Source organism: Camelus bactrianus, chromosome 2 (assembly GCF_048773025.1).
Source record: "Camelus bactrianus isolate YW-2024 breed Bactrian camel chromosome 2, ASM4877302v1, whole genome shotgun sequence".
Lineage (NCBI taxonomy): Eukaryota > Metazoa > Chordata > Mammalia > Artiodactyla > Camelidae > Camelus > Camelus bactrianus.
The window spans coordinates 95315431-95338329 of NC_133540.1; the positions used below are offsets into that span (position 1 = coordinate 95315431).

The 22899-nt window shown below is 40.7% G+C and overlaps 1 protein-coding gene across 2 annotated transcripts; it reads right to left on the bottom strand.

Annotated features, from left to right (window-relative positions):
• Positions 1–15456: 15456 nt before the first annotated feature.
• C2H4orf36 (chromosome 2 C4orf36 homolog) lies at positions 15457–21215 on the bottom strand. Of its 2 annotated transcripts, none has more exons than XM_045524964.2 (4): positions 20331–21215; positions 18912–19048; positions 16021–16175; positions 15457–15789 (listed from the first exon to the last, which is right to left on the bottom strand). In XM_045524964.2, the coding sequence occupies exons 2-4, from the start codon at positions 18974–18976 to the stop codon at positions 15656–15658; spliced, it is 354 nt and encodes a 117-aa protein (XP_045380920.1). In that variant the 5' UTR covers positions 18977–19048; positions 20331–21215; the 3' UTR covers positions 15457–15655. The 2 variants fall into 2 exon arrangements, with proteins under 2 accessions (XP_045380920.1, XP_010964458.1); XM_010966156.3 differs by lacking the exon at positions 20331–21215 and adding an exon at positions 19437–19670.
• Between the last annotated feature and the right edge of the window lie 1684 nt (positions 21216–22899).

Below are 22899 nucleotides of genomic sequence, written 5' to 3' on the forward strand. Positions count from 1 at the left end.
CAGTGGCCTGGTCAGGCTTTTCTGAGTTTCTCTCCATCTGGAGTCGAGGAGGAGGCTCCTTTGGAAGAGTAAGCCCCTAGAGTTCTTGGTCAACTGTAAAGGAGATTTTAAATAGGGGATCCTACACTTACTGACGTGGAGGGATTCAAGTGATTGATTAGAAAATTTTTAAAGTCGAACTCATACCCCAAGCTAGTGAGGTCCCATTTAATCTTCACATCCATACTAAGAGGTAAGGACTATCACTCCCCACCTCACAGATAAGGAAACAAAGGCCTAGACAGGCCTATGTGATTTGTCCGAGGTTATTAAGCAAGTTGTAACCCTGGGATTTAAATCCCAGTCTAATTCTCAGCCTGTCCTCATTTCCCCGGAGCACAGAGAGGTGGAAGCAATGAACGGAGTCAACAGCATGATCATGCTGGATCATGCTGGCAATCCTCAGACCCACCTCAGGGGTAAACACTGCTATCTGGCATAAAGATGGAGGAAAAAACGAACTAACCCCTCATCTCTAAATTTACTTCCTATGCTCACAAGCTTAAATTGCACCTGAGTATGTTCAACATATCTGCAGCTTAATTCTGAGATCCAGCCCTACAAATCACAGGAGCTATCTCATGCATTTCTATTCTCTACAGACAGAATTAGAGGTCAAGGCACTCTTCACAAAAACCAACTGAGAAGCCTGGCTTCTTCACCTTGGGAATGTAACGGCTGAAGAGGAAGTGCCAAAAAGAAAGGTAATTAAACATGGCTAAGAAACTGCCAAACTCTGAAAATCAGCACAAGAAACTTCTAGAAGCTTGAAGAACATAATCCTACAGATTCCAGAAGAATTTAGGTAAACTGATGAGAGAGAGAAATCCAAAACAAAATTACTTATTTAATCCAAATTAATTATTTAATCCAAAATTAAAGGGAAATGGTGGTGAGGAAACAGACTGTTACATAACACCAGATAAAAAGCCTAATCATAAAAATCAAATCTTAAAAATAAAAATACTGTCACCTCACAGAAAAAAAAGAACCCAATACTTGAATAGAAAATACACAAAACAGTTAAGTATAGTAATCAACATTACTAACAATTTTTAAGGACATTAAGATAACATGTGTTTCTTCTAAGAACAAAATAATTTTAAGGTGAATATCCCTCGTTAGAGCGGAGTGAAAGAGACATTCTCACATGCTGCAGGTAGCACTGAAAATTCACACAACCCTTCTGGAAAGCGTCTGGCAATATGTACCAACAGCCTTGCTATTACAGGGCTAAGTAGTCTTAATAAAATCAGCTGCAGTACTGGCAAAAAAAGTTATTTATTATTATTATTATAAATGTTTCTGTTTATAACAGCATTGTTCTTTATAAACACATTCTTATTTACAACAGCATTATTATTTATAAAAGCAGAAAACTGCGAACACCCCAAATGCCTAAAGTGAATCTAATTTAAGTAAATTATGGCAAAATGAGATATTACAGAGTTCTTTAAAAATGTGAGAAATGTTTACGTTAGAAGGTTAAGCAAAAGAAATCAAGATCATATGGCCCAGATCGAGTGCCCCCAGCCATGTGAAAATAGCACAGAAAAGAGACCAAAGGGAAAGATTCCACAATCTTCATGGGGATTGCTTCCGTATATAGGACTGTGGATGACTTTTCTCTTCTTTATATTTTTGGTACTACCTACCATCTTTGAAACGGCTATGAATCACTATTTTTTTATTGTCAGGGAAAAGGAATTGAAAAAAAAGGAATAAAGACAGAGTAAGCTGTGGTTATTTCAAGAAGCTCCCTAAAAGTTGATAACAACCAGTCTATCGAGCCAGACTACTGAGGTGACTCACTCATTGTCTTTGTTCATCGGTTTTTATTAGGAAGCCTAACAAGTACCCAAACCTCCAGGTAAAAGACACCTGCAGAAGATGGAATGTGTGGGCGTGAGAAGGACTGATGGGCCGAGTCGGAGCAGGAAAGGGTGGTGATGGGCTCGCAGAGGGGTTAGCCTGAAACAGCACCTGCTCCACCTTCAAGACAAAATAACCAGTAGGGAAAATGCAGCAGCTCATCAACAAAACCAACTGGAAAGACCTGCTTATCCGGCACTGGTGCCTTGCTATTTATAATAGTACTCACGGTTCTTTTCCCAGCAACCTTTTCCGACTTCAGCTCATCAGATCAGATAACCATAAACTCTTCTCGCCAGTTTGAGTCTTAGAATTATGAAAAGAAAATCCACAGATTGTAACAAATGAGATTAACGGGGTTTGTCAACCATGAGCGTTCCTAATTTTCTATGACAATAACAGTAACAGCAGCAACAACTACCAGGCACTGTGTCCTTCCTAAGTGCCAGGCCCTATGACAGGCCCCTGACGTGTGAAGGCTAGTAAGAGCCCGCCGCCCCAAAATATGACACTTGGGCACAAGGACTATTTTGAGCAGAAGGCAACTGAGAATAAAGCAGATACAAGAAGAGCTCCCTGCCCTCCTCCTATTTGCCTAAAAGTAGGACATAAATTTGTAAAGATGTCTCCCCTCCGCTCTCTACCAGGAAGGACAGAACTTAATCACTGGAGACAACTCTAGACCCTTATCAACCCAGAGGAACCCACATAACAGACCCTGCTAAACTAGCCTGGTTTCCCCACACATTTGCCTTCTCACCCCTAGAAGCTCAGAGTCCTTTTCCTTTATCTTGTCACTTCCCAAAAAATGTACTGTTCTTTTGGTCAGATGCTATATAAGGACAAGCTCTAACCACTTCTTTGAGTCACTCATTTATGAGCGCTCCCTTGTGTATGTGAGATGCATACGATAATAAACTTGTCTTTCTCTTGTTAATCTTTTAGTCTAATTTGCAAGGCCCCAGCTGGAGAACCCAAGGTGGGGAGAGGAAACATTTTTTTCTCCCCTACACACATCTCACTTAATCCCCCCAACGACCCTGTCATGCAGGTACCACTATTACCGTCATTTACCCATGAATGAAGAGAGGCTTACAGAGGTTAGACAACCTGCCATGTGCTAAGCTAGTAAATGACAAGGCAGGATGATAGGGGTTGACTCCAGGGTCCATACTACATATGAAAATAAATAAAATAGTAAAAGTTCATGAGTTTCACTTTGTATAAAATATTATTCTTGCTACTCAAACTAAACATCACATCTTAGGCGCGACTATTCACCTTCCTAAACCCTTAATTCGTGTGCCTTACCAGGTGCTGAACACAAGTGCACAGTGAACTTGTTAACTAACATTACAAAAGAATAATAGCCATGCTGAAAAGGTAATATGCTAATTTACATGTCTGAATAACTCTTTTATTTTGAAGTAATTATCTGATTCAAACGTTCATTATCCTAAATACAAAGAGTATTTCGTACCACTCATTGTAGATTATAAGCTACTTTACAGTGGCCTCCCTAAAAACATACGTAAGCAAAATAGATCCTTGACCTTTCAACAACCAACTACCAAAATTGGGTGGAACCAGGCAAGTCAGACAGTTTACAATCATGATAAAAGTGGCTGTTTATCCCTTCCTTAAATACTTTCAACAGGAAATCTTGTAGGGGAGGGTACAGCTCAGTGGTAGAGTGTGTGCTTAGCATGCATGAGGTCCTGGGTTCAACCCCCAGGACCTCCAATAAAATAAATAAACCTCAATTATCCCCTCCACAAAACAAAAAACAGTAAACGTTAAAGCCATGGCTATTTCTTCTCCACCCTCAATTGGGTGGAGGACATGTACCTAGTACAGTAGCCAAAATTCATCAACATAGAGGGTGCTGCTGAACTCAAGCATTTCATAGGAAAACCAGGGATCAACCTCAAGCATCTGGTACAAATTCTAGCTTCTTGATCTGCCCATTTCTAGATACTATGCCTGGGACATTTTAAGTGCTTGATAAATATTACTTATTGTGTTAGTTATTATTATTAACAACATCTGTTGCATCTAAGCCAGAAAAATAACTAGGTCAGTATCAAAAATAAATTCTCCTTTGCTCCTGCTTCCAATTTTCTGATTTGCTTTTCAAAGACTTCTGTTAGTAAAATTTCATAATTTCTTTGAAATACTAAAACAGTCATGCAATTCTGTGATGAAAGGAGACCACCACTGTGAAACAATCCTCTTCTCTTGAAGGAAATGAAGTCAGCTACTTCCACTACGTACTTCAAGTGATTTCGATACTGTTAAACTGCAGTGCTAGAGCTCTGACAGGCAGTCTCGTGCAAACACCCGAGCTTTGCTGCAACAGAGCTCCTGGGGAAGGAGGTGGTGCAGGTAACGCAGCCCAGGAAATGTTTGGTCATTTGCTGGGTTCAGGTTATGCTATCTTACCTGCTCTACATGTGTGGTAAGAACAAGAGACTAAATTCCAACAGGAAATATCCATATGGTGAGCACTCTCTAAAACAATGAGCGAGGGAGTCTGTTTCTGGCATTTGGAAGAAGTTGCTTTGACAGAGAGTTGATCTGATGTAGGAAAAAAATGGCACATAAAATGGCAGTACATGAAAGAGATTACACCTACATTCTAATACTGTGAAAGTCTCAAAATGAAAAACAAGTCTTCAGAGTGGAGGTAGATGATCTGAAGAGGAGAGGGAATGAAACTGAAAGGAGCATGTGAATGGAGGGAAAGAGCCTATTAGTAGAAAATTCCAAAATAGACTGAGACTCTGGTACACAGGCAACTTTTCCCTACTCTAGGGATCAATTAAGACCAATAGATTATGCCCATAATTGTAAATAAAGCAAGCCAAGGTCACTAGGTTCTTTTCATAGGTTATATCTGCTCTTAAAGGCGATGAAAACATCTCTAAGCCTCCATGTCAATGCCTCTGTTGTCTTGTCTCCTACCCCTCTGACTGCCAAGTGAAGCAAAAGAAAATTGTAATTGGATTTCACCTTGGGCTCCATAATGGTGGGTTGATGGCTTAGTGAAGTCTGAACAGATTCAGCAACCCCCCTGCTATCTGCCCCCAAATACCAAGAAAGGAATGCCAGCTCTGTGACCTGAGACCATCTATCTGCAAAACTAGAGATGGTCTTGCATGTGTCTATCCCTGCTCTCTCTCCATTATGGTGTAACAACAGTGTTAGAGTGAATGGCATATTATTCAGCCACTGGTCACAAGATCCAAACTGAAGAAAGGACTGTGTATCACCCTGAAATCTTGGACTTGGAGCTGATGCAGCAGCTGGATATGATTTTGAGAAATAAGTGAATGGGTTCATATATGGAAAGGGTGTGAGTGAATGTGAGGAGTCAAAAAGGCACTGGAGACATCTATCCATTGCTGCCCAGCATCCATTCTCCTTCAGTCATGGTAACAATGGTCTGCATTTCTTTGGGGGAAATACCCTACCTCATGATTCTCAACCATGCAGTCTGACCCAAACTTCCGTTTCAGCAACATATCCTGAGGAGCTTAAACCAATCAGCTAAATCAGGGTTTCAGCCTTGGAACTACTGACATCTGGGGCTCTATGTTGTGGGGGGCCGTCCTGTGTAGTGTAGAATGTTCAGCAGCATCCTTGGACTCTACCCACTAGATGCCTTTATGATACCCTACAGTTAAGACAACCAAAAATGTTTCCAGGCACTGCTAAATGTCCCTGAGGGGGAGGGGGAGCAGGAACAATTACCCCTCCTAGAGAACCACTGAGCTAAACTCATCCCTCATTTCACTAATCAAAATACTTGATTTCAAAAAAATTAATGACAGGTATACCTTACAGACTCACAGACATAGAAAACAAACATGATTACCAGTGGGGGAAGACAGTGGGAAGGGATAAATTGGGAGTTCAAGATTTACAGATACTACCTACCATATATAAAATAGATAAACAACAAGTTTATACTGTACAGCACAGGGTACTATATTCAATATCTTGTAGTAACCTATAATGAAAAATATGAAAATGAATATGTGTACATGTATATATGACTGAAACATGATGCTGTGCACCAGAAATTGATGCAACATTGTAAACTGACTAGGCTTTAATTTAAAAAACAAAACAAAACAGGTATACCTTATTTAGTACTTATTATTCACCAGGAATTGCTCATAAATAATCCTCAACAGCTCCATAAGATAGAGTACTAGCTAACGTAAAGATGAGATTTATATAACAAAGATATTCCAAAATGCAGTGACTTAGAGAACAAAGACATTTCTCTCATATTCAATAGTCTTGATGTGAGTAGCCCAGGTTGGTAGAATTCTACAGTCATTCAAGGACCCAGGCACATCCCATTTTGTTGTCTACTTGGTCTGCATCATCATTGCCTACATTGCCAAAGACAGATGACCATCACATCAGGGTTCTACCCACCAAGAAAGGAAAAAGGTAATGGAGGAGGTATGCACAATGCTTTTCAAGGTTCATTACTGCCACACATTCCATTGGCAAAAATTTAGCCACATCTCCACACTTAATTTTAAGTCAAGCAGCAAATGTGGTCTAGCTGCACAGTCATGTGCTCAGCTACCACACTACTATGGACTGAATGTTGTGTCCCCAAAATTCATGTTGAAGCCCTAATCCCCACTGTGATGTTATTTGGAGGTAGGGCCTTCCGGAGGTTATCTAGGTCATGAGGGTGGAGCCCTCATGAATGGGACTAGTGCCCTTATAAGATGAGACACAGGAGAGTTGATCTCTCTCTGATCTGAGGACAGAACAAGAGACAACAATCTGTAAGCCAGGAAGTAGGCCTTCATCAAGAATCTGGCTATGCTGGCACGCTGATCTTGGACTTCCAGCCTCCAGAACTGTGAGAAATAACTGTTTGTTGTTTAAGTCATCCAGTCTCTGGTATTCTGTTAGAGCAGCCTGAACTGACTAAAAAAATATCATAGCTATGAAAGAAGGGGGAAATAATTCTGGTAGAAAACTAGCAGTCTCCACCATGTTACAAATGAGGAAAGCAAGGTTCAGAGCTAAAGTAACTTGTCCAATGTCACAGGGCTGGCAAGTAGGATTGGAACACAAGCTGATTTCAGAGCCCAAGATCTTAAACACCAAATCACTACTTTTTCAAATGTTTGAACCATAAACTAAAATAAGAAAAGCATTTCACTTAGCAACTTAGTACACAAATGTATGTATCTGTACACATTTTTTGTTCTGTTTTGCTTTAGTGGAGGTACTGAGGATTGAACCCAGGACCTCATGCATGTGAAGCACACACACTACCACTGGGCTACACCCTCACTCACATACATGTTTATATGTGTATGTTTTATGAAACAATCCCTACCCTTACCACAGTCAGTGAACTCCAATTTTCTATTCTATACTATTTCATTTTTTAAATGTTGGTCATACCTAGTAAATTGATTTCACAACCCTCCAATGTATTGTGATTCACATATGAAAACAGTGTACTACACTCAATTCTAGCAGGAGAAAGGGAATTTGTTGGAAGGCTACTGGAGAGGTCACAGTGTGCACTGCATGAATAAGAAGAGAGTAAGATTCAGAAAACAGGCTCAAGGACTTCAGGAAACAGAATCACAGCTAAAATTTTGACATGGGACGGGGTCTGTTAAGATGCACTAGTAACTTGATGTTACTCCTACCTCTGCCACCAGACACTGGATGCCGTGACACTGTCACTGAAATGAACGCCAAGCCAGCTTGGCTTCTGCGTCTCTCTCAGTCCAGATTCAACGTCCCAGGAAGAAGTATCCAGCGGGCATATCTTGGCTTGTGCCAAGGCTTTAGGGATCAGGCAGAGCAAGAATCTGGCTTTCCAACTCACAAAACCACAGAAATGAGGTTAGATTCTGGGCAGCCCAAAAATGAACAAACAAACAAACAAAAAGGCAAATGTCCAATATACTCATAAACCACTGGAAGAAGCATAAACTGTGTAGCCACTTTGGAGAGCAATTTGGCGTTTTGTAAATGAAAATATGTATCCTGTGACACAGAAATTCCACTTCTAGCCATACAGTCTAGATTGAAATTCCCATACAATGTGCATAAAGAGACATGCTTAAGTATGTTCACTGAAGCACTGTCTATAATAAAAATAATGAAGATGATGTGAGGACTGTTGAAATGACAACAAAGGATTTAGAGTATTACATAAACTTGGTTGTTGAAGCAGTTTGAGAGAACTGACTCCAATTTTGAAAGAAGTTCCACTGTGGGTAAAATGCTACCAAACATCACTGCATGCTACAGAGAATTGTTTGTGAAGGGAAGTGCCAAGTGCAGCAAACTTCCTTGTTGTCTTATCTTAAGAAACTGCCAAATGGGGTGGGAAGGGATAAATTGGGAGTTCAAGATTTGCAGCTACTAACTACTATATATAAAATAGAGTTAAAAAAAAAAAAAGTTTCTTCTGTATAACACAGGGAACCATACTCAGTATCTCGCAGTAACCTATAATGAAAAGGAATTTATGTATGTATATGTATGACTGAAACATTATGCTGTGCACTAGAAATTGAAACAACATTGTAAACTGACTGTACTTCAATTAAAAAAAAAAAGAAATTGATACAGTGACCCCAACCTTCAGCAACCACCACCCTGATCAATCAGCAGCCATCAACATTAAGGCACAACCCCACTAGCAAAAAGACTGATTTGCTGAAGGCTCATAGTTAGCATTTTTAAGCAATAAAGTGTTTTTAATTAAGGTATGAACATTTTTTAGACACAATGCTATTGCACACTTAACAGACTATAGTATAGTGTAAACAGAACTTCTATATGCACTGAGAAACCAAAGCATTCGTGACTCATTTTATTGTGATACTCGCTTTATTGCAGTGGTCTGGAACCAAACCCACAATATCTCTGAGGTATGTCCACACTCGTAGCTTAATCTCTGAGTGAGAGAGCTCGCGCTCTCTGTAATTCAGCACGTGCTCTGTGGCACAGCATATGGTCCATTTCTTTCAAAGCTGTGTCACCTTGGGGGAGTTACAAGTCCTTCATCTAGCCCCAGATTCCTCCAGAACTAAAACAAGGATCAGATAATGGGTCAATTAGAGATGGTCATATTAAGTCAAGTAAGCCAGAAAGAGAAAGAAAAATACCATATGATATCGTTTATATGTGGTATCTAAAAAAATGACACAAATGAACTTATTTACAAAACAGAAACAGACTCACAGACACAGAAAACAAACTTAAGATGACCAGAGGGGAAAGGGGGAGTTGAGGGATAAATTGGGATTTCAGGATTAGCAGACACTAACTACTCTATATGTAATAGGTCAGCAAGAAGGTCCTACTGTATAGCACAGGGAACTATATTCAACATCTTGTAATACGCTATAATGAAAAAGAGTATGAAAAGGAATATACATATATAACTGAATCACTGTGTTGTACAGCAGAAATTAACACAACATTGTAAACCAACTCTACTTCAATTACAAAAAAAGAAAGAAAATGGGTCAGGTTAAACATACACCTACTATACAACTCAGTCATTCCTCTCCTTGAAGTACACACCCAAGAGAAATGAAAGCATGTGCCCACACAATGCTCACAGCAGCTTTATCTGTAAGCACGCAGAACTGGAAACAACTCAACATGTTTATCAGCAAGTTCTCAGATAAACAAAGTGCAGTATATCCATACACTCAGCAATAAACAGGAACACATACACAACAACACGGATGAATCTCAAAATAATTGTGCTGAGGAAAAGAAGCCTGACCCAAAAAAAAAGAACATATTGTATGATTCCATTTATATAAAATTCTCAAAAACACAAATCAATCTATAGTGCCAGGAAGCAGCTAAATCAGTGGTTGCCTGGGGGAGGGAGAGGAGCAGCGAGAAGGGATGGATTACAAGAGGCACAGAAAAACTCTTGAGGGGGTGGATATATTCATTATCTTGATCGTGATGACAACCCTACAGGCGTCAAAACTCATCAGACTGTACTTTAAATATGTGCAGTTTATGGTATAGCCAATCACACCCCAATAAAACTGAAAAATATGTATCTAAGCATATATAGGGAAGAGACAGCAAAAATCAAATCCCCCGATCACCCTACAAAAGTGGCACCTTTTCAATCAATTATACCTCAATAAAAAGAAATTTTTTGTTTAAAGCATTAGAAACATTGATTTTAAAAAGCAGTACCCTTTCAACAATTTTTAAGGTAATACACTCATTCAATCAACAAATACTGACAGAGTGGCATCTATGGGTAGGTACTATTATAAATAGACAGTAGAGACACCACAGAAAATAACATAGGCAAATAAGTAAGGAAATAAATCACTGTGGATAATGATATGAGTGCTATAAAGGAATTAATAGCAGAATGCTATTACGGACAGCAAGTAAAAGGAAAGACCTATTTATCGAGGGTGGTCACAGGTCTCCCTCAGGAGATGTCATTTGAACTAAATCCTAAACAATTAGGAAACATCACTGAAAATCTGAGGGAAGAGAATCTGGGGAAAAGTAAACAGCAAGGTCAAAGGTTCCAAGGCAGAAACGAGTCTGATCTGTGAGAGAACAAGAAGCAGGTTAGCACGCTTGCACCCAGCGGGGCTGGATGATGAGTGGGAGAAATGAGGTCAAGGAAGGAGTCAAGTGTCAGATAACGCAGGGCCTCGCAGGCCATGGGAAAGGGTGTTACTCAGGGGACGGACATGATCTTTTTGGCAATGACGTGGTTGCCATTTTTTAAAAATTGCTCTGGCAGCTGGGAATAGACTACAGTAGGAAGGCCAGAATGAAAGCAGTGAAGTCAGTTAAGCAGCTTTCTCCATATTCCAAGTAAGAGATGATGGAGGTCTGGACAAGGATGAAAGAGGCTGAGAAAAGCAGTGCATCTGGGATTCACTCTGAAGGCAGCGCCAGCAAGAGCTGCTGACGGACTGGACTGGGAGGGAAGAGGAGATGAGGACACAGAGGAAGGACAGACGACTCGTAGGTTTCTGGACTACAAAAATGGAATGGAAATGGTGCCATTTCCTGGAATAGAAAAGAGATAACTGTTCTTAAGACCATGAGGAAAAGAGGCCAGAGAAACTGAGTGAAAGCAAGGCCCTAAGGTACCTAGAGACAGTAAGCAAAAGAAGACTTTTTTTTCTCCTCCATACTTGCTGCCCTGTCAACTAGGGCATAAGCTCTGCCTCGCCAAGGCCCTGGCCCAGGCCTGTCCCCAGACTTAGTTCCCTGATGTCAGAGGACTGTTGTGAGGACTACAGGACATGAATAGAGCACCTAGAAGAGTTTTTGCATCTAAGTTCTTAGCAAATGGTTTTTTTCTCTCTCCTCTTCCTTTCCATCTTCCTCCTCTGACCCATGATAAAATGTTTCCATTGAGGAAAATCTGTCAGCTGAAAAAAAGAAAGATTCTCTCCAAAAATTTCTATTATTTACTATTAAATTTCTATGCCAGAATATTTTTCATTAAAAATAAAATGCAGTATGCAATTCACTTAGGATTTAGGTATCTAATCCATTTCTGCCCTAAATATCTGCCTCTTCTACACTGCCAACCAAAGTTTCAGGATGTTCACTATCTCTCCTCTTTCATTCTGTCTGCTCCCCCTGGATGAGCTCAAAGACACCTGTGGTTTCATCTTTCATCTCTACACAGTCTCCTTCCTGAGCAGCCCCCCCATAAAGCCCACTACTACTGGTGATCGTCACTCAAGTGTCTCCCAAGAACTTCAAACACCAACATATCTAAAACTAAATGTATCTCCTACACACCTAAGACAATTTTTCCTTCCCTAAGCTCACAATCTGGAAGTCATCCTAAATTCCCACATTTCTTAACTCAGACACATCCAATTGACGACATTATCCTATGGTTTCTACTTCTTCCATGACTCCTGAGTCAGACCTGTATTACATTCCACCATTATTTCCTTAAGTTATGCACTTTGTCACACCTGGATTACTGTGAGAGCTTTTAACATAAAAGAAATAAAAATAAACAAAAATAATGTTGAGGAGATGCATACAATACAGGGAGAAGAAATCTATTTTGTGTTCTCAGAAAGATAAGCTAAGCAATTATGAATAAAACAGGTTCCTTTTTTTTTTTTTTAAAGGAGAGGAGTACGTCTTCAGAGGGAAAAAACATGATAGCAGAAATGAAAAGCTTGTAATGATTAGCAGATAAAACCGAGAGTTTCTCTCAGAACTGGAGCAAAAGACAAAGGGATGGAAGACAGGAGGAAGAAAGATAAAAAATTAGAAAGCTGGTACAGAAGTTACAGTATACGAATGACAATACTCTAGAAAGTATATAGAAAATGCAAAGCTGGAAATAGCCATGGAATAATTTAAAGTAATTTCCCAGAACTGAAGGACATGAACTTCCAAACTGCAAAAGCCTGCAGAGTACCAAGCACAGTGGGTGACGGTGGAGGAGCTAATGTTTAGTGTTCGCGCTCACTCTACGCCAGGCACTGCTGTAAGTGCTGTACATATTAACTCACTCACTTGTCACAACTATCACTATCCACTTTCTACAGACGTAGAAGCTAAAGCACAGGGAAGTTAAATCATCTGTCTGAGATGACACAGCTAATAAGTGATAAAACTGGCATTCAGTCCCCGATGGCCCATGCTTTACACCCAGTGCTCTAAATCACTATGCTATATTAGATGTAAATAGTCTTCCGCCTTGATTCCTATCAGAATTCTGGGATCTAGCTACTCCGTGTCCCCGGCACAGTCTGGCATGATGAAAAGAAAAATCCCAACCCCCAGCTTCTCCCTCAGGAAGGGAAGAGAAGAGTAAAGTGTACATCCAATGTTCTTTTCAGGGGCTCCTCAAAAACCTGGTTTCTGTCTTACCTGACTCAGGACACTGATTTGGATACAGGTTGGGGGCCACAGAGAACACACAAAAGCACGGCAGCTCGTTACAGCACAGAGACACTGCACCATCACAGGCAGACCGCAGTGGGAACAAGAGACTGCAGACCCCAGTGAAGGGTGGGCAAACCTCCTTAACTGAGCAGGCCAGAGGGGAGTGGGATAATATATTCAGTGTCAAAGTAAAAAAAACTGCCAACTGGGAATACGACATCTGGCAAAAGTGACCTTCAAAAATTAAGGAGAAATTAAGACTTTCCCAGATAAACAAAACTGAGGGAGCTCATCACCACTAGACCTGCCCTGTAAGAAATGCTAATTGTTACAGCTTAAAATAAATTTGTGTAACTTTAAGACGGTTTATGTAAAATTGTGTATTTGTTCATTCTTATTTTTGCCTTGAACTGTTTGAGCCCATGTTCAATCACATCATGGCCACCCCTCCATAAAAACTAACCCAACACAAAAAGTAGGGACACAACCATGAAGTACTTTCCATTATAAACCTCTGACCATAGGAAACTTTCAATCAATAATCAATAAATGTACACTGAGGGGCTCCATGAGTTCAGCGTGGAGAAAAGGCACTGGAGCGCTAACATAAGCGGGAAATTATTCCTAGTCCTGTGTCATGTGAGGAGAGAGACATACGCACAACATATTACATTTATTTTGTGATGTCATTTTACTTCAATATGTGCAGGTTAAAGCCAGTTCATAAATATCTGCCTGAAAACATAAGAATCCTAGAATTTAGAAGAACCCTAAAGCTGCAAGCAGGCATTTTTCTACCAAGAGAAAGACAGGAAACTAAAATTTTTTCAAATATCACCTTTTCCCAAGGAATATTAAAATGTTGAATTCTGGAAACCTTTTTTGCAAACAGATACATATTTCATTCATTTGCACAACAGCTCTGAAGAAGGATGGAAGCATATAATTCACACCTTCAATTAATGTCACTAACTAGAGGTGAACGGCTCTGAGGGGATGAGTAAGATGCTTAAGGTTCCCTGGTGACTCCCAAGAGCAGACATAAACCATTATGTATGTTTCTGAGTTAAAAAGTGACTTTGTGCACACAAATGTTCCAAGCTCCTTTCAAGAGAAGGGCATAAGTGACAAGCTAATTATCAGAGATTATTGTTCATAAACAGAAATGATCAGGACGTGCCATAGGTACTGTGGCCAGATTTTGAACTAAAAAATCAGGTCATATGGTCTGGCAGGGACATATACACTGACAAGAATAAAACCAAACTTTTGAGGAGGTGAAGCCAAGATGGCAGAGTAGAGAGACTCACAGCTCACCCTCTCCCACAAATATACCAAGAATTACATCTACAAACCCACTGAATCGCACAGAACACCTACTGAACTCTGGCAGAGTGGCTCTCGTTTCAAAACAGGGGAGGATTCTTATAAATCCGATAAACAAGTTTATACTGTATAGCACAGGGAACCATATTCAATACCTTGTAATCTATGATGAAGAAGAATATGAGAATGAATGAATATATGTTCCAAGGTGACTGAAGCATTGTGCTGTACACCAGAAACTGACACAACATTGTAAACTGACCGTGCTTCAATAAAAATATATTTTAAAAAAACAAATTTTTGAAAACTCAAGACTTCTGGTCTCACAAAGGTCTACAAAGTCAGCCTGATATCATCCTCTTCAGTACTGAGATCGCAGCCACACAAAGGGATGCTCACAGTGACAGCTAAAACTACAGTGATTCCCATTGTGTGCCAGGTGGTTTCCACTTAATCCTCGTGACAAGTCAAGGAAGTAAATACCAGTATTCTCTCTATCTCACATGCAAGAAAAATGAAACTCACTCCAGGTCACACCACTCTAAGCAGCCAAGCTGGGATCTGAAGAAGGCAGCAGCCAGGTCAAAAGTATGGACTCTTAAATACTGTGCCATTATGACTTTCATAATGAGGCGAAAATACCAGAAGATCGTAAAATGCCTGCTGAATCATCGAACAAACACTAAACTGTGCTTAAATGTAACTTTCATATCCAAGTGTGCTTTCCTGGATTCAAATTCTAGGAAAATTGGTTGATGCAAATCCAATTCTTTCCAGTTAATCAATTCTCCATTCTCCAACCCCTCTGTACAAGGAACAGGTCTCACAAATGCAGTCTTTGTATTTTCATATCATTTTCACATACGTATATGTGTTCCACATGCTCCAAGAGGCATCTCAGGGAGACAATATGAAATTAGGCAAATGGAAAAAGACAATTTTTTTTGGAGAACAAAAACAAAGTAAGTTCTAGTTGCCACTTTAAAGTACCACAAGAGAATAGTAAAGGATGTTTCACTGAAAACTAGAAACTGGAGAGTTACTAAATGAAACCTACAATGTTTCATTAAAAATTTTCACAGTTTAAAATTTTAAAAGCAATTTCTTTCTCTCTTTTCTGGTACCCCCTTGGGGGCCTCAAAGATGCACACTCAAGATATTCTTTAAAATAATGTCTCTGACAAGGAGTTTCCTCTTTCCCTAGTACAATTTTACAAAAACCAAAATCAAGAACACAAATGACTACTCAATGCCGGCTACATTTTCATCTACTTACAGTGCTGTCGCTTGTGATACAAAGGTACAAGCACATGGCAGGACCCCAGAAGATCTGTCAGAGCTGTCTGCTAACCCGCGGGAGCTGGCCCATCCACCAGCGGGTATTCGGACGTCTGCACCAAACTTCACACAGTGAAAGGTCGGGGCCCTTCATCCTCTTTGGGTGTAGGAAGCAGAGAGTACAGATTCAATTACAAGATGACTGTCACTTAGGTGGAAGAGGTCTTCTCAAACCAATCTGCTTTTCCCTCAGGGAAAACCTAATTTCCTCAGCCGCGTTTTCCTGACGTTTCAGGTTATCCAGGCGCTTCATTTCATACTCCCTTTCAAGTTTGATGGCTGAAAAATAAAATATATGAAGCAATCCAACTGACATTTTTTACCAAGCATAATTCAGTCAAAAATGAATATTTACCACACAGCAAAACTCACATTCTTGAATCTGAAACAAGGAGACAGGGCTACATAGAAAGGGAGTACGGGTGTGAATGAGCAGATTTGAACATTTCTCTAATCAAAATAATGCACACAAAATTTGCAATTTATTAAAGTAGTTTTAACAGAACTTACATTCTGCTGAAGGGACCAGACCATCCTTAGTGGTTTTACATTTTTTGAGGCGTATGGAACCACCAAATGCAATTTCTTTCAAGAAAGGCAACTTGATGTTGGCTAGGTTTGTGTGCCAGGTCTTCGTAAGCAGTGCAAGTTCCCAGGGTTCCTGTCTGAAGCAAAAGTTCATTAATTCAGTCAATAAATATTTATTGACATCTACTGCAGGATATAGAGATGACATCTTAATTTTCAGTTCCATTTTCCATTACACATTTTGGTTTATTTACAGGAGAGTATTCAGGATTTCCCAGAGTTGCAAATCAAGTCAGGAGAAGGAGCTTTATATTAACTAATGTAGAGATATACTAAAAAAATGAACATAAGTTAAAATGACAGGAACATTTGCTCAAAAAACAGCCTCCTTGGGAGTCAATCCAATCTTTCCATGTCTTTAAATAGGATGTAGTTAAGAACTATAAGCTCCAAGTCCTTTTTGGCTGATCAAAAATATGGTCACATTACAGAAGGAACAAAGGGAATAATCATGCACTGAGCAGGATGCTTGGCACACACTAAGTCTTTGAGTGTGTGATCTGATTTTAATCTTTACAACCACCATGGAGGTAGACAAAGAAACAGAGACTCAGAAGTTAACTGAGAACCAGAGCTGGTATGAACCCAAGGTATATTTAGAAGCACTAGTACCAAGAGAAGCCTTGGAAAACCAGAGAAGGGAATGAAATCCTAAGCTACAATATTTTAAAATAATCAATGAAATCTTAATGGATTTGTTTATGTATCCTAATTTGGAAATTTAACTTATCAGCTACATTTCTCATCTGCAGGCATGAGGAAAGGTGGACGACCTGCTTTGGTACAAGTAGGGGAAGTGAGGGTATTGCACACATGCTGTCTGCTTTCCTCCTCCAGCTTCCTTGTTACGTTATCATCCAATCTTAATGACTGACTTGAAGTCTACAATTATACATGCACTTGAACAAACACACAAAGATGTGTTTATAAGAATGCTCAATGTAACATTGTTTGTCCTCCTAAAACCCACAAAATAGCTTTAATGTCTATCAAGAAGAGCCTGGTTATTAAACAAACTGTATTACACATAATCAAAGAATGAGGTTCATCCTTATATACTGACTTGGAAAGATAAGCAATAAAACAGCTAATGCTTACCTAACACCTACTATCTGCTAGATGCTGCTTTAATCAGTTTACACGTATAAATACTTTTAATTGCCACAGTAACCCCGTGAAGTAGGCAGGTGCTGTTATTATACTCATTTTACAGATTAGGAAACAAGAACAGAGAACTTGCTCAAGATCATAAGGCTGTTGATCGTGGCTTTGGAATTTGAACCCAGAAAGTCAGACTTTAGAATCTGTGCTCTTAACCACTAGGCTGTGCAGGATATGTAGGGGGGAGAGGGAGCAAAGTTCAATATAATCCCACAAGTAAATACATGTGTACATACACATGTGTGTACGTGTCAGTGTGTTGTATCTTGTATAACAGACAGAAATTCTAGAAAAATATAAAACATCTTACCTGAGTGGGACTGAGGGGGGATGGGAATAGGGATATGAGAGATAACATTTTTATTTTCCTTCCAAATGCTTCTATACTGTTTGAATGTTTTTAGTGTATTTGTTTACTAATCTTTTAAAAACACTCAACCAAGAAAAGTCCAAGGTGAGGAGCTGCTTTAGCAAACGAACTCCAAAGAGTGCTACTACTGTTCTCCTCTTAATTTAGCTGCTCTTGTAAATAGTATGATATCAAATACCTTCCTGTGAGAATGATAAAGACGACACTGGTTTTGAAGATATTATTTATGATACAAATTTCTGTATAACCAAAACCACAGAATCAGAGCTTTAAATCATTCTTCAGACACAGGAATATCTTTGTTATAAAAATTCCGTTTATAATGATGACTATAGTGGTACCTGCCTACAGCTGAAGGTCTAATCACATACTGAATTGATAAATCTTAATAGAATATGATGGTGAGCTTTCTCTGGTTTTCCAACTCCGTGAGGTGTATCCATATACTTCTTAGAACGCTGTCAAAAAGTAAAATTTAATTGACTCACATCAATGAATATGTCATTGACTGTGGCAGAGACGTTAAAAAAAAAATCCAAAAATTAAAAACAAGGTAGCACGACAATACTACAGAGTGATACTACTATATGGCAGCAAACCATGTTCATTACGGGCCTGCTATACCTCAGGCAACGTGCAAGTACTCTACATACATCACTTCATTTGTAGTCCACACCGCATAGGCAGGTATTGATAGGCCTCCGTCACAGACACGGAGGCCAAGGCACGGAGAAGTTAAGTAATTTACTCAAGGCCACAGAGGGAGCCCGGGTAAGGCCAGGATTTGAGCCCAGGTCTTCTTAACTGCAAAGCCCATGTTGTCCATACATTGCCTGCCCAAGCTTACAGAATGCAAAACTGTCTATATCTGCTAATTAAGTGTCCTGTTAAGATGTACCTGGCACCAACGCATTTTAGGTAGATTTACACTATCTAAAGAGGTATTTTAAGGTGGTTGTCTACAGCAGAAAATGTTGCTTTGGAGTAAGAAGACTCAGACTTCTAAACCAGTCACTTCCTTACTACATGACTGTGGGACTTTGATCAAATCACTTCTCCAAACCTCAGTTTCCTCATTTTAAAGTGTTGTTTTGTTGTAAAGACCAACTAAGAAAATTTATATATCCTTACAAAAGCATCTTCTTTAAAAAAAAAAAATCAATACCCCAACCCCTGAAAATGCCACACATAGCCTAGTGTAAACATGCCCAGTACTTTTATTTTAACAAGAACACTCTCCACGACGGTCAGTGTTTACTTTTACTGTGAAAAAAATACTTACACTTCGTAACAACTGCTCCGTAAAATGGTTTTCACTGTATTCCTTCTTGGCAAACCATAAGCCATGGTGAATTGTTACAGTCCAATTTCCTAACACAGGTGCCTGATGTAATGACTCAGATCTTCCGTTCACTTTGCCTGAAATGATTGCAACACATCTAATTACTATTAAAATAAAATATGCACTTGACTATGTTTATATTCAAATAATAAAAAGATTCCCCCCAAAACTTCTAAATGTCAGAACGTCCCTAATCAATGTTCATTGAACAGAACTCCTAATGTAGAACTGTGTTCTCGTTTACTTTCCACGAACTCATTTTATCATTTCTTCCCAAGTAAGAAGAAAATGCCAGGTTAATACATTGGCATTCCGTCCTGATACTCTGTCACTGCCTAAGCCAGCCAAACTGGCTCAACACCTTACCACCAAAACGTGTCTGACTGGAGCAATCTTAAGCGACAAATAGCTCTCAGGGCCCAGGAACTTCCCGTCCCCCGCCCGAGCCTTTTAAAGGATACAAACCTTCCCAGGTTTTCCCTTTTTCAAAAATCTGAACTTGAAAATTGGCCCACTTTAAGTACCACTACCACTTCCCCTCATGAGCACGCTTCTTCGGAGTCTCCTCCCCGCGGGATGCGCAAATTCCAGTAAAAACCGGCTCGGGGGAGTCGGCGGCCGCCGCAGGGCCGGAGGTGGGGAGAGGAAGGGAGAGGGGAGGGGAGGAGGGGGGAAGGGAGACGGAAGGAGGGGGGAAGGGAGAGGGGAGGGGGGAGGGAGAGGGGAGGAGGGGGGAAAGGAGAGGGGAAGGGAGGGGGAGGGGGGAAGGGAGAAAGAAAGGAGGGGGAGGGGAGAGGAGGAGCGGGAGGAAAAGAAGGAGAGAGGGGAGGGCCGTCCCGCGCGCCGTCCCGCCTCGCTCCTCCTCCCACCCGCACCCCACACGCCGGGGAGGGGGGTGCGCCTTGGGCCTCGCGAGACAGGACCCCCGCAGAAAGGGCCGGCGCCTGATTACCGGCACTAGGGGGTCTGGCGGGTTGGGGGAGTTGGGGGGCGGCGGTGCCGCGCGGATCCAGGGCAGAGCGCGCGCCCATCTAGGCGCACATGGCCGCGCACACGCCTCTTTTCTGCTCGCGCCCGGAGCCGCGGGCGGCCCCGCGTCAAGCCCGGGCCTCAATAAAGGGCTTTGTGGTGCGGGTCCCACCCGCGAGAGAGCCTGGGCGCCGGGCCCGGGATAAGGCCCCCGCGGGGTCCCCTCGGTGCCGGGGGCGGGGTGCTCCGTGTCCCACGGCCGAGGACCGGGTCACGCTTGACGGAGCAAAGCCCACAGCGAAAGAGAGGGCTGTAAGCGAGGCCTTTGCATGAAAACCACACTTCCAGATGTGAGGGGGCTGTGAGAAGAGGTCTGAGGGCACCACTTACAGAAATGTGCCCAATCCCGACGTGTTGACCGGGAGCGAGTCTCACGGGTGCCTCTGGAGGAGCGGAAGCGTTGTTAGAGGTCACACGTCCTGGTGCGTCAAGGCGTTTTAAACGCTAAATCTCGAAACTCGTGGCCCGCGTTAAGAGCAAAATAGGATCAGAAAACAAGGCCTGACGGACTCCTTTCTGAAGTCATTACACCGGGGGGATTCAGAATGTGTTGCTATTTTGATATGTCAGATGATCACGACTTAACGTCAGGTGAAAATAGTTTGCCTCCATTTTGCATGAGGGTTTTGGAGTAAGGACTGGTTTGGAATTCTAGGTCTGCCACTTGCTAACTTTAAGATCTTGCCTACGTAAGTTCTCTAGGCCTACATTTCTTCACCTATAAAGCAAGTAAACTACTCTATTATCTTACAGGGTGGTTGTGTGGGTCAAAGATGGGGTCTGTAAATATTCTCTGCCACAGGATAAGTGCCCAATTATCTAATTTTGAACCTAGGAAAACTTTACGGGATGGGCAAGGGAGTACTTACTATTTGAATTGTAGAGAGGAGGATTCCGCTAAGAGAGGCTAAAGGACTGCCCAAGGTCAGATAGTGGTGAGTTACAGGGCCAACTTTTGAAGGTAAACGCAATACCCTTTCCACCCTGACAAGCTACTTCTGATACTAGCTCCTGCCTAATTAGAACAGGCTGGCAGGGTTGACCCACCTGTAGAGGGTACTTTTGTGCCTCCAAGAAACTGGAAGATGAGGACTCCCCTGAGAAGCCAGGAGTGAAAGGGGCTGTTAGTATTTTAACACAAAGAATGGTGACGCTATCTTTGGATTGTGAAATCAACATAGTAGGATTTGACCTGAATTTTTTAAATTAATTAGCATAGCCTGGGGGAGGGGAATGAGAGTACAACATGCAAATAAGTATTTTTAAGAATTGTTTTGTGGAACTTTCATTTCTCATACACATGCCTGTGTGTATGCGCTGTTTCAATATAACTGTAGTTCTTACAGTGGATCTAAAAAGTTTGAAAGCCACTTTTAGGATCATTTCGTTTTAGAAATGAAAAAACTGAGACCAAGTTATTAACTGAAGTCACACTCAGATGGGGCAGAGATAGGCCACCTTAGAGTTGAAGTAGCCATGGTGTCGTGACCTGTTCTCTTTTTATAGATGAAGAAATCAAGATGCAGAGAAAGAATGCAGTGGGTTCAGGATCACACTGAGAGAGACCAGATAGTCTAATTTGTCTACATGGGAACTTCATTTCTGTATACTTATATTATTCCTGACACTTGTGTTTAGTTATTTCCTATGTGACTCACTTCAAACAAAAATGGTGGCAGTTAGAGTATGACTTTTGAAACTTGGTCATCAAAGGTATTGTGGCTTAACCTTCTTGTCGTCTCTCTTGGATCACTAACCCTGGAAGAGGTCAGCTGCCATGTGGGGAGGACACAAACCAACTTATGGAGAAATTCACATGGTAAGACACTGCATGATTCACGGCCCTCAGAAAATATAAGATTATAAATGTTCATCATTTAAATAGACGTACCCTATGATATAGCAATCCCACTCCTGGGCATATATCTGGAGAAGACTCTAATTCAAGAAGATATATGCACCCCAATGTTCACAGCAGCACTATTTGTAATAGTCAAGATATGGAAACAACCTAAATGTCCATTGACAAATGACTGGAAAAAGAAGATGTGGTATGTATAACCTTCATTTTTCAAGGGTCAGCAGTATATGATAACCATCATTCCCCCATGTGTATTTGTAAACAAAAATAACACTAAATTCTACAGAATGTGGAAGGGTATCCAATATGGGTCTTGTTCCCCCTGCCCATAATCACTACTTCAGTATTTTCTTATGAAATATGAAATTATTTCTAAACATCTCTCCTCTCTCCTCCCCTCCCTCTCCCTTCATTCCCTTTCTCCCTTCTCTCCTTTTTTCTCTATCTCTATCTCGATCTCTAATCTCTCTCCCCCTGTTTTTCTGGTGCCCTACACACATCTTCCTATTGAATAAGGAAAGATCTTCACTGATCTCAACTATTTCAGAAAGTTGCCACCTTTCATTTAAATTGGTTAAGAGAGCATTGCTGCCACCTAGTGGTAAAACTAAAGTACAAGGAGGACTGCCAAGGAGGTGTAATAATCATAATACAAAAACAATACTTGTGTGATAACATTAACTATGCATTGGGCACTGTTTAAGGTACTTCATATACATTGTCTCATGTAATTATCACATCAGTAGATGCTATTACTAATTTAGTGATGTGATTTTTGCGTTATTAGAGAAGGAAAAAACAGGCACCTCAAGCAGATCACAGGATTTGACCCAACACTGATATTTTGCTTTCTCTACCACACTATACATTCCTCCAAGATTGTAATTAGTAATTAGGGCAAGGTTTTAGAGTATATACTTGTAAATATTATTACAACTCCCCTTTTCAAACATTCTATTAATTTCTCATTATGTATTCTCTTTTAATTTAAAAGAGCAATGTTTTATTTCTTTTAATATATAAATTACAGATGCAGCA

Excerpts from the sequence above, each read along its gene's own strand:
- C2H4orf36 (XM_045524964.2), bottom strand. The coding sequence starts at position 18,976 with ATGGCTTATGGTTTGCCAAGAAGGAATACAGTGAAAACCATTTTACGG. Across the intron at positions 16,176-18,911 it reads CGGAGCAGTTGTTACGAAGT|ACAGGAACCCTGGGAACTTG; the intron begins GTAAGTATTTTT and ends CTTTTGCTTCAG. Across the intron at positions 15,790-16,020 it reads TCTGGTCCCTTCAGCAGAAT|CCATCAAACTTGAAAGGGAG; the intron begins GTAAGTTCTGTT and ends TTTATTTTTCAG.